Here is a 13,266-nt window from a genome sequence, read left to right as displayed (position 1 = left end):
GAGAACCTTCAATTCTCTCGTTTTTGCCACCATTGGAAAGAGCAGTTTTAAGCAACAAAAATCATGGTTTTTCAGTTTTGTGTCTTGCTACATAAGGCCTAAAAATGGCCTTAAACATTTTATATTTTCCACATAATATTTGCATACTTATTTGATGGTGAAGTTTAACATCTCAATAAGGACAGAACTATTACAAGAGTGAAATTTTCTGTAATTACTCTGCCCTTTGGTTTAAGGAGAAAAAATATATTGCCAATGCACAAAAAGCTCTGTATTTTTTACATTGGGGTGCAAATGGCAAGAAAAGAAATTGCATTGGTTTCTTTAGTGCAAGTTCCCATACCTGAAAAGTGGTCTTTATTTAGGATTCCAAACATAAAGATGATATTCTATTGGTTTCTAAGCTTGAAAGAAGTTATAACTGCAACAAAATTTATTTAAAACACAATACAGTTTAAAATAAGCAAGTGAGTGCGACGATATTGAATCACTGCTTCGTCATGGACTGGAATTTTTCGTTGATGGTTGACATTACTACTTCGGGCAAGCTATATTGTGATCCCATTGTTGTTGTTTTTGGAGCTGGAAGATTGGCAATAATTTGTTGTTCAGGAATCCAGCAGACATCTTGTCTAGCAGGCCAGTGAAATGAGCAAGCTGCTCCTTGAGGATGCATGAAATTTACCAATACATCATGTTCTTCAAATGAAATTTTACAGATATTTCCAATCCACCAATTATTGTCATAAATACAGACTATGTATTGGCCAGATTGTAAATTGACAGTTGGTACATATTGAATATTGGTTTCACTAATCTGATCTACAAATGATGATGGTGTATCATTTGATACTCTGCAAACACGAAAGCGCCTCCGTAGCCAGGTGGGAAGAAGCCGCAGTGCATAGCACACGCTTCTTGATTAGACCGGGGTTCGAGCCCATCACCACCAAATATGGAGGATGTGAAAAGGTCAGGGAATGACCACCGCATATCCCGGAGCAATATGGCCTTAGTTGCTAATGCTCCTAAAAACCAAATAACAAACAAACAAGCAAACACGAATCTGTCTTGCATCAATACATGAAAGTGATGATTTTGTCCTGTTCCAGCAATATTATGACCATCTATGAATCTTTTCTCTTGAAATGGCCTTACTTGCTCAATTTCCTCTTTAGTAACAAAGCAGAATTTTATTCCAGTCACATGCTTGTCACAAAATTCAAACATGTTTCTTGGTGTCATGATTTGGTTTTCGATTGGGCATTGGAGACTTGCACGTGCTGCCAATTGTTTTATTGTTCAACCAATTCCATCACATGGTGACTTGCCATGGTTAGTGCTGAAGAAATTCCATTCAGCACTGATATCAAAATCCTTCGGATGATGACACAAGTTAATAAAATTCTTGAAAATCTTGTATTGAGCTGCAGAACCATCACTGAAGTAGTAAATGTGCCTGATTTCTGTCATAAAACTCTTCAAATATTCAATTAAGTTGGTTAGAAAAACATGCACTGCAATTGTGTCATGTCGAAGACAGTCACTGATTATGCAGAAACTTATATTCTGAAGTTCAACATTATTGTAATAAATGACAAATGGATGCAATGTAGCCTGGCTATTTTCCCAGTAGAACCCTAGAACAGCATCTTGCACAACAAATGAATACTTTTCTGCAAAATCCATCAAGATGACCAATTCTCCTGTCATTAGGCTTTCCTTTGTTGACTTCAAATAGAAGCTTTAATGTTTATCAATGTAGTAATGACAGGAAAGGTTAAATATCTTTGTACTCAAGTCTTCAATAAAACCTTCTGTTGTTAACTGCTTTTTGTCCAGTGTATCTCTGTCAGTGTGTACTCTTTCCTTGAATTCAATAATATCTTCTCGTTCCTTATTTTCAAAAATATTCTCTAGAAACTTTTTTAATTCATGGACATTTTCACATCAATGAAGCATACAATCTTTTGACTCGAAATCACAGATTGTTTTACCAATGAGAACCTTGTAATCACATTCAACAGGACTTGCTGCTAGCATTAACTTGACATTTAGAATTATCCATATGACTGATGGTGATGAGTCCAGCTTATCTCCAGCAAAATCTTCTGATTCCATAGTTTTCATGCTGACTAATAAGTGGACATTTCTGCAAGCAGTGAAAACTTAACTTTATTACAGTCAAACAGGAAAAAAATTAAAGGAAAAAAATAAATAAACTGTTCATCATGAAGATAAAACATATTAATAACAGCATGGTTCAAATATCAGCTATTTATACTTTTTTTGTTTGATTCTAGAATATTCCAGAGTTCTAGAATGTTCATCGGCTTTTTTGGAATTCAAGAATATTCTAGAAATCTAAAAATATTCTGTAATTCTTGGGTATTCTTCTAGAATATTTCAGAGAATTCTAGAATTTACTCTATTTCTAGATTATTCTAAACATTAGGCAGGATTATTAAGGAAGTGTTCTGCAACAAAAAAGATCTCACAAAATAGCAATAGGGCACATAAAACTACTTGATGTTTAAGCTTAATTTTAGGGCCTTAAGTGCAAAGACACAAAGCAGATAAACCATGATCCTTGTAGCTGAAACTCTGCTCTTTCCAGTGGTGGCAAAAACGAGAGAGAATTGAAGGTCCTACATTAAGATATTTGCCTCTTCATTTAGGTCAAATTTGACTTTCAAATTTTGAGTTAATCTTTGAAGGAAAATATCTCAGCCAGAAAACAAGTATAAGAGCTGATATTTAGTTAGGCTCAATTCATGCAGTTGGTAAGTGGAATGTCTAAAGAAGAAGGTATAAAGGTTTTTATTTCAAAGTTATGATTTTCAAAATTCTTGCTTAAAGTTGTCGCGACAAATTTTTGGTGCTAGTTTTAGACCACATTGTAAAAAATGTGAATGTTTTTGATCCTGGACAACAAAAGTTTTGCATTCTCTGCCAAAAGTTAACTAGGTATATCAAGTTTTAGAGCACTACCTCTCACCGGTGCAACAGTAACTCTTAAAACTTTGAAAATTTTTTGTGATTTATTCCGCATAACACAAGTGACCTCCACAAAAAAGGTGCTGGTGCCTCAAGCATACTATATTTTGAACTGAACTTTTGCACAGCTTCATTTGAAACCTGTTTAAACATCCACACCAAGTTTCAGCAAAATTGAAGATGGTCGAGCAGAGACCCCTAGGCCACTTGACATGGAATGACCCATTTTACACATTTTTTTAGAACATGATGCATTAGGGAATTGCACCTTTCGGTTCTCCCCCGAGCCACAGCACTTCCACTACTTTGTGCCTATTCCTTTACTGCTCTAGCCTGGGGCATGATTTCCGTTTAAATACAAATTAATTAAAAATAAACGTTAATGTGATTTATAAACTTAATTGATTAATTGACAATACTATAAGCTAACAGTTTTCTAATACAGTGCTACTTATTACATGACCTAATCTTATGATATATACCTTATGCTGTCAAGTTGGATATACACATTACACTATTCCTATTGATCTCATATACTACAACAATGGCAGCAAGTATCGAACATACAAGGTTCTACAGATACCAAGTAATAGCCCACACAAGCTCTATCTAAATTCAAAATAAACTAAGTAGCATAACTAGGAATATAAAGCTACTTCTAGAATATAAATTAATACGTCTATTAATTCAATAAAACAGCAAAATTTTATGAAAAACTTCTCTGTAAGCTGGAGCTGTAAAATCTTTCCCCACATGGAGATATTCTCATTCCCATATCTTATACACCACAATCAGAGACCACCTTAGCATTAGCATTAGTAGAGGCATATGATGCAAGAAAGCAAGCTATGCCAGCATCTGCCAAAAAAAAAAAAAAAATACTCCGATTTAACCCCTCCGTTCGTTACAAATACATGTCCAGCTCAGCCTTAAATTTATTTAGGCTATCAACTTCCACAATAAAAGATGGAAGTCTGTTCCACCAATCAACTACCTATTTGCTAAAGGCAAACTTCCGCACATCTATCCTACAACTATCTTTCCTCAATTTGAATTTATGCACTCTCAGGTGATTATCCTGAGCATGAGGGAGAATCCCATCAGCATTGAGCATGCTCAAACCATTCAAGGCTTTATACACCTCAATCAGATCACCTCACAGGTGCCTAGTCTCCAAACAATGCAATCTGCAAAACTTAAGCCTTTCTTTGTAAGAGCAACACTTCGTTCCATTCATTAATCTTGTTGACCTCCTCTGTTGTCATTCCAACAGCTCTACATCCTGCTTAAAATGAGGCCTCCAGACCTGTATACAGTACTCAAGGTGTGGCCTGACCATCGCCTTATACAAGGGGATAATCACCTTCTTATCCCTGCTAGAAAAATTCCTGTATATCATTGACAAGACACAATGAGCTACTCTTGCAGACAGTCTGCACTGCTCAGAAAACTTCATATCTGCCTGCACAACCACCCCCAGGTCCCTTTCATTCTCTACCACTGTCAGTGTAGTACCACAGAGTTGATACGTTGCTCTGGGGTTGCTGTTTCCCATATGTAGTACTTTACATTTGTCAATGTTAAACTTCATCTGCCACCTCTCATCCCATCTGATCAAGTTTTCTAGATCCTGTTGCAGCAGCGTACTGTCATTAGAATTATTAACAACCCTGCCAACCTTCATATTGTCTGAAAACTTGGACATTAAGCCTGATATACCATCATCAATATCATTTATAAATACAGAAAAGAACAATGGACCCAACACAGAACCCTGAGGTACTCCACTAATAACATTAGTCCACGAAGACCAGTGTCCATTGATTACCACTCTCTGTCTTCTTCCACTCAGCCATCCCTTTATTCATAGCAGCAAATTTCCTCCAATGCCTCACTGCTCCAATTTGTACAGTAGTCTTCCATGTGCAACAGTATCAAAAGCCTTTCTAAGATCCAAATATATGATATAAAAGTCATTCCCTGCATCCAGTTGCTTTGTGGCCATATCATAGTATCCCATCAAATTGGTCAGACAAGACTTCCCCTTAACAAAACCATGCTGTGTCCGAACTATAACTGAAGTCCTGTCTAGATGATCCTGCAGTGCTTCTTTAACTAGTGCCTCCATTAATTTCCCTGGAACAGAAGTTAAACTAACAGGACTATAATTACTTTTTCCACCCTTTGATCCTCCTTTGTGATTTGAGGTCACATTTGCACATCTCCAGTCAATGGGTACCTCCCCTGAGTCCAAGGAAGCTCTCATGATTATGGATAAGGGTTTGCTTACTTCCTTTGTTGCCTCCTTTAATATAACTGGATAGATCCCATCCACCCCAGGTGCCTTTCTTATGTTTATCTTCAACAATTTGTCCTCCACTTTTCTCTCAGTTATTACAAAATCATCTAGCTCACTGCCAGAGTTTAGTTCACCTCTGGGATTCCCCTCCCCAAATAACTCCTCATGTGTGAATGTAGAGGCAAAATACGCATGTAGTTTGTTAGCCACCTGAGCAGGATCATGAAGAGTTGAACTATCGATATCCAGTGGACCTATCTGAATCATCCCCTTCCTTCTAGAGTTTTCATACGTAAAGAACTCTTTTCTGTTTTTCTTTTCTGCCTTTGCCTGCCTAACCTCCTTTGTGACTTGGTTACAGACCAGCTTATATCTATCATAGGCTTCCATGTCACCCATTAATTTATATGTATCCCATGCATTTTTCTTCTCTGCTATATGTCTCATTAGTTCATCTGACATCCATTTAGGTCTAAACTTTGAAGAATATTTCTTAGTTGGTATGTAAAGCCTAGTAGCCTTCAAGATGCATTCTTTGAATGTTTCCCATTTTGAATTTGCTGTTGGTAACATCATCAGTTGGTTCCACTGTATAGAATTTAAATCCTGGCTCAGATCTCTGTAGTCATCTTTATGAAAGCAAAAACCCTTCCCTTTACCATTGATTATAGTTACCTCTTTGAGTAACTCCCACTTCAGCACATTGTGATCACCGCCTACTAGTGGTTCCTTTATCTGCAGATTCTTAATGTATGAAGAACCACTACTGATAATCAGATCAAGAGTATTACTTCCTCTAGTTGCCTCCCGAACACCTTGCAGGTGCCACGTTTCCAGATGTTGCAATTTGCAGAACTTAAGCCTTTCTTGGTAAGTGCAACTGTTTGTTCCCCTCACCCTTCTTTGTAGTCATTCCAGCAGCTCTACATCCTTCCTAAAATGAGACCTCCAGACCATATGTAATACTCAATGTGTGACCTGACCATTGCCTTATAATCTCCTCCTTAACCATGCTACCAAAAGTGCTGTATATCATTAAGAAGATGCCTATGAACTGGTCTGGCAACCTGTTTATACTGCTCTGTCTGCTCAGAAAATTTCATGTCTGACTACACAATTACCCCCAGGTCTTTTTCATTTTCCACTACCCTGAGTGTAGAACTGCATTGTGGTATGTTACTCTGGGGTTACTGCCACCCTATGCAGTACTTTGCATTTGTCAATGTAATCTTCAGTTGCCACCTCTCAGCCCATCTGCTCAACTTTTTGAGATCGTGTTACAGTAGCATACTGTTATTAACTACCCTGCCAACCTTTGTATCATCTGCCAACTTCAGTATTAAGCATGGTATTCCTTCATCACCATCATTGATAAATATAGAAAACAATAATGGGCCGAACCATGATTATTTACATAATTATGGCTATAGGGCTTCACTAATAACATTTGTCCACGAAGAGCAGTGTCCATTGATTACCACACTCTGTTGTCTCCCACTCATCCATCTCTTTATCCATTGTAGCAACTTACCCTTAATGCCATACCTCTCCAATTTGTACAGCAGCCTTTTATGTTCAACAGAATCAAAAGCTTTCCTGAAATCCAAGTATATGATAAAAAAAAAAGGTAAAGGTAAAGTGCAGTTATTATCAACCTTCAGTTGCCACCTCTCAGCCCATCTGCCCAACTTTTTGAGATCGTGTTACAGTAGCATACTGTCATTAACTACCCTGCCAACCTTTGTATCATCTGCCAACTTCAATATTAAGCATGGTATATCTTCATCACCATCATTGATAAATATAGAAAACAGTAATGGGCCGAACCATGATTATTTACATAATCATGGATGGAACCATGATTATGTAAATAATCATGGTTCCAACCCACTGCAGGATGGAAGCCTCCTCAACAATTCATGCTGAGGGAAATGGACCATAATCTGCCCCGCTGGTCCAGTGCGGGTTGGCAGACCAACCGTATTCAGCAGTCAGGGGCTTGAACCCCGGTCTACTCAAAGAGCGTGTGCTATTGCACTCCCGCTCCTAACCACTCGGCTATGGAGGCAAAATTATTTTTTTCATCCAGTTCCTTTGTGACCACATCATAGTATCCAATCAAATTGGATACTTTTTAGCAAACCCATGCTGTATCTGAACTATGGCTGCAGCCTTGTCTAGATGAATCCTGCAATGCTTCTTTAAACAGTGACTTCATTACTTTCTCTGGAACAGAAGTTAAATGAAGAGGTCTGTAATTACCATGTCACCCTTTGTGAATTGGATATACATTTGCACATCTTCATTCCATGGGGTCTGCATCTGAATCAAAGGATGCTCTCATAATTATGGCTAAGGGTTTGCTACTTTCTTTAGCTGCCTCCTTAGATATAACTGGATAGATCCCATCCACCCCAGGTGTCTTTCTTGTTTAATTTCTATAATTTATCCTCCACTTTCCTCTCAGTTATTACAAAATCTTTCAGCTCCCTGTCAGAGTTTGATAAACTTCTGTCCTCCACTTCCCCACAGAATTCCTCATTTATGTGTAGTAGATGGAAAATACTCATTCAGTATGTCAGCTATCTGAGCAGGATCATCAACTGTCAAACCATTGATATCAACTGAACCAAACTGATTCCTCCCCTTCCTTCTACAGTTTACATAAGTAAAGAAGTCTTTGCTGTTTTTCTTTTATTATTATTATTAGCCATATGGTGCAAGGAAGACTAAATCTTCATCATCATCATCAGCCATTTTCAATCCACTGCAGGATGAAGGCCTCTCCAGCAACTTTCCAGTTCCTTCTGTTTTGAGCACTGGCCATCCATTTACTACCCACAAACTCATGAATTTCATCTATCCATCTCCGCCTTTGTCTTACAGGTTTTCTTCTAGCTCCTCTTGGGTACTAGAAAATAACGATTCTGTTATTTTCTTAGTCCATCTGTCATCATGTCTTCGAGCTATGTGTCCTGCCCAAGACCATTTTAGTTCTTTAGTTTTGATAAGAATGTCCTTTACTTGAGTTTGCTGCCTAATCCATGCATTTCTCTTCTTATCTAACAGTCTGATTCCCAATATAATTCGTTCCATTCTTCGCTGTGTAGTTCTCAGCTTCTCTTCCAATCTTTTGGTGAGTGCCCAAGTTTCACTTCCATAAGTCATGGTGGGGAGTATACATTGGTTCATTATTTTACGTTTCAGACAAACTGGGATATTGCTCTTCAGTATGTGACTATATTTCCTGAATGCTATCCATCCAAAATTTATTCTTCTCTTGACTTCCAGCCATTTATCATTATTACAGCTAATAACTTGTCCCAGATAAGTATATGACTCCACCTTTTTAATAACTTCTCCTTCAATCATTATTTCTCTTTCTGTGGCATACTTGTTCATCATAACTTTTGTTTTAGCCATATTCTTCTTTAGTCCAAAATCCTTACTAACTGTGCATAATTGATTAAGATTTTCCTCTAATTCTTTGGGATCATGGCTTATGACCACAATGTCATCGGCAAATCGTAAATGGTTTAGGTACTCTCCGTTCACATTGACTCCTTTCTGCGACCAGTCTAATCTTCTGAAAGCTTCCTCAAGGGCAGCAGTAAACAGCTTCGGAGATATTGTGTCTCCTTGTCGAACTCCTTTCTCAATTTTAAATTTCCTACTGTCTTTGTCTAGTCTAATAAAGGAGGTAGCACTCTCATATATTTTCTTCAAAATCATAATATGCGGAGTATCTATGCCTTGCCTTTCCAGTGCCCGAAACATTGCCTTATGCTGTATGGAGTCAAATGCCTTTTCATTATCCACAAATGCCAGGCATAATGGTGTTTTATATTCATTTGCTTTCTCCATTAGCTGTGATATTACGTGAAGGTGATCCATAGTTGAGAATCCTGTCCTAAAGCCAGCTTGCTCTTTCGGTTGATTATCATCAAGTATTCTTTATAATCTGTTAGTAATGACCCTTGTGAACAAATTGTAGATGTGGGATAACAAGCTAATTTGTCGATAATTTCCAATTTCTGATTTATCTCTTTTCTTATGCAGCAAAACTATGATTGCATTATTCCACTGCTTAGGCATCACACCTTTTCTAATGCACTTTGTGAAGAGCCTTGCCAGTTTTTGTGTTATGTCTCTTCCTCCCAATTTTAATAACTCTACAGTAACTTCATCTTCCCCCTGGGCTTTCTGATTCTTCATTTTCTTCAATGCATGTTCTACTTCATCAGTAAGAATATCGGGTATGTCGTATGTGTTGCTACTTTGTAATCCATCTTCCCCACTGCTGGTATCATTTTCTCACTCCTTGTATAATTCTCTATAGTAGCCTTCTGCTATTTGAATCATGCCTTCTCTGCTGCTTATAAGTACACCATCAGAAATTGTAATGGAGGACACAGTTGAATGGGTTAAAAAAATGTTTTCTATTACTAAATATAAAAATACAGGTCTTGTATTATGCCGAAAGCTAGAAAGAGTCCACTGCCTATAAAAATTTATAATTTATATCTGGTGAATCATCATGTATACACGATGATTCACCAGAAAGTGCGTCGTGCAATGATGCTTTGATTGATTTGCGTGAAACAAGCGGAACATTATAAATTTATTTAAAATAAAATAATAAAAAAAGTATAATAAAACCATTTTACTGGCCCCAAAAAATTACAGGCCCTATGCAGTTGCCTAGTCTGCCTACGCCAAAGTCTGCCCATGTTTAGCACCAAACCTTGAACAGTATTTCTTAGTTGGTGTGAAAAGCCTAGTAGCTACCAAGAATAATTCTTTGAATGCTTCCCACTTTGAATTTGCTGTTGGTAACATCATAAGTTAGTCCCACTGTATAGAATTTAAAAACTGTTTTAGAACACTGTATTTGCCCTTATGAAAGCAAAAACCCTTTCCCTTACGCTTGATGGTAGCTACATCTTTAAGTAAATCACACATCAGTAAACTGTGATCACTGCCACCTGGTGGTTCCTTCATCTGCATGAATAATCACTGCTGATAATCATTATGTATAACTTCCACAATTTCTCCTCCACTTTCCTTTCAGTTATTACAAAATAATTTAGATCCTTGTTACAGTTTGAAGAACTTCTGGTGCCCCTTTTCCTAAATAATTCCTCATGTGTGAATGTAGATTCATAATACTTATTCAGCTTCTCAGCAACCTTACCAGGTTCATTAACATTTAAGCCATTAACATCAATTAGACCAATGTGATTAAACCCCCTTCCATCTACTCTTAAGTAAAGATATCTTTACTGCTTTTCTTGGCTTTATTTGCTAGAGAATTCTTGTAATCTGCCTTAGCTTCTCTATCTTTCTTTGTGACTAGATTTCAGGTTAGTTTATATCTGCTACAAAAATCTGTATCACCTAATAATTTATATGCATCCCTTGCATTTTTTTTCTCTACCATATGTCAATAGGTCATCTGATGTTCATTTAGGTCTAAGCCTTGAATGGTATTTCTTAGTGTTATGAAAAGCCTAGTAACTTCTATGGTTATTTCCCTGAATGCTTCCCATTTAGAATTTGTTGATGGTAATACTATGCACAATTTTAAAACTGTCTGAGACCCCTGTATTCTCCTTTACGAAAGAAGTTTATGAAAGAAAGAGGAATCGGGATGAATCCCATCAGCATTTTGCTTGCTCAATCCATTCAAAGCCTTTAAACACTTCAGTCAGATCACCCAGCAGGTGCTTATTCTTCAGACACTGCAATTTGCATAACTGAAGCCCTTCTTGGTATGAAATGTTTCAGTTTTGTCCCATTTACAAATCTCTACTCTTGGAGGAATACCTATAAAGGTCTCTCCGCACATCATTCTTAATATGAAGCATCATATTTAATAAGGATATCAGATGCTTCATATAACTTATGACGCATCTGATACCCATAGTAAAATCAACTTTAGTGCTCCTTGTAGACAAGTCAGGAATCTTATGCTGTTTCACCTTGACTCTGTTACCACTGACTTTATGAAGTTCAGTCCACCGAACAGAATCAGCAAATGACTCTCTCATTGGCTTTTTCGACAACTCCTGATCGCTAACGAACTACATCCACAAATTTGCCTCTTCTCTTGTGAAAAGTGACTAGCTCTCATATAATTATTGTAGTTTATTATTTGTTTTATTATTTTTCTATTCTCTATTTAATATATTATTTATTTTACCTCTAACTTAACTTAATGCATACCTGTTTCATACATATGATTTTAATGTTTGAATCTATATCAATGTTTATCTTCCTGTTGGATTTCTTATTATTGTTATCGACTCTGTTTATTATTGTTATCTCATATACACATTTAATAGTTAGCTGTTGTGTATCTTTTATTAATAATAATAAAAATAAATAAAATAAAATAGCGCAAAAGGCATCATGAAGAAGCAAGTGTGGTACTTGCTTCATGTTCCAGATGAGGAAATTTTATTTTTTTCTTTTTCCTTATTTCTTTTTTCAGAATAATAATGATGCAAATGCAATATTTTATATAAGAACATAGTAGAATTTTTTTATCCCTTAATACACAGTTATTAAGGGCTGCAAAATGATTTGTTAATTTTGAATTTATAAAGCCTTATATTTTGGCATTTTCTTTGTTTTTTGATTTGAGTTTTTTATTTTCTGTATTACATAAAGAAAATAAAAAAAACTGAAATTGTGGGGTGATGCACCCACAAATTTGTCCTTATTAAGACATCAATATTGTCCTTAATTTGTGAAAAGACAAGCAAGTGATAAGAGGATTAGGTACTGTTGCTAGCTCCTAAAGTTATGACGGAAAGCTGCTGAAGTTATGACTTCTTTTTAAATAGGTTTGTGTATTATATTTGATCCAAGTCAATATATTCTTTTAAACTTATAATTCCTATAATGTTTGCTGTTTTTCACTTATTTGGAGAGGGCTGAGTTGAAATCCTAAAGGAGAATTTTCAAATTGCTCTTCATTTGAAGCTGTTGTTAGTTGATTTCAGAAAGAGGGAATAGGCCTTTTTCCCTGTAAGTTATTCTAAGTTTTTCAACCTGCACAAAGTTCAAATCAGCATTTAATCACATAATACAAGAAATAAACTGGTTATACGAGAGTTTCATAAAAATTGATGCACTATGGTATGAGTATCTGACTCACAAAAAATTCTCAAAACATAATATTTATATTTTTATAGACATATTTTTATTTTGGCCACTGAAGAAGTTGTTGCAATATAATGTTTGTGCAAATTTAACTTTACATCCAAATTAATACAAGATTTTTTTTTAATCTCTTATCATAGAGTTAATGGTTTTATTTTGCCTAGTTCAATACCCGTGTTTGCCTAAATATGTCTCTCATCTCTCATATTTTTTAATTTGGTGTTTGAAAAGAAAAAAAAAAACATGTACTTCAACTTTATTTATTAATTTTTTTTAAGATAAGCCATCAACTCCTGAAGGACCTTTAGAAGTTTCTGATATTCATAAAGAAGGGTGTAAGCTGAAATGGAAGAAGCCTAAAGATGATGGTGGAACACCATTAGAAGGGTATCTAATAGAAAAGTTGGATCCTGAGACGGGAACATGGATCCCTGTTGGTAAAACTAAAGAACCAGGTGAAAAACTTTTTTTTTTGTTCTCTTTATTTCGTCAATTGTGTGTGTGTGTCTATATTTACATAGATGCTTAAAAAAACAATCTCTTATTTGAGGACATTGTGGTATTATGGCAGAACTAGTTCTTTGGCTTAGTTTACTTTGCTTAGTTAACTGATTATACCAGTTTATATATAAGCTGTAAATTATTCTTATATTTATGATTCTAAAATAGAGACTCTCACTAAAATTGGATTCACCCATTATCCATTTACATTACATCAGTTGCCAACTTAGGCACAAATTAACAGGCATCCATCTTCATAATTGAAATTCTATGTTGCTGCATAATTGAAATGCTATGGTTAG

General features: G+C 36.0%; 1 protein-coding gene across 1 annotated transcript in view; it reads left to right on the top strand.

Moving 5' to 3' along the window:
• LOC150087120 (twitchin-like) overlaps positions 1–13,266 on the top strand; it is a 3,511,780-nt gene that overhangs the window by 1,816,072 nt on the left and 1,682,442 nt on the right. The window contains 1 exon segment of the mRNA XM_090372971.1: positions 12,742–12,918. Coding sequence (XP_090229097.1) covers positions 12,742–12,918 — 177 coding nt within the window.

This window comes from Mastigoproctus giganteus, chromosome 4 (genome assembly GCF_048544385.1).
Source record: "Mastigoproctus giganteus isolate SK-2022 chromosome 4, ASM4854438v1, whole genome shotgun sequence".
NCBI classification, from domain to species: domain Eukaryota; kingdom Metazoa; phylum Arthropoda; class Arachnida; order Uropygi; family Thelyphonidae; genus Mastigoproctus; species Mastigoproctus giganteus.
The sequence above is the reverse complement of the archived record's forward strand: the minus strand, read 5'-3'. Positions and strand labels throughout refer to the sequence as shown.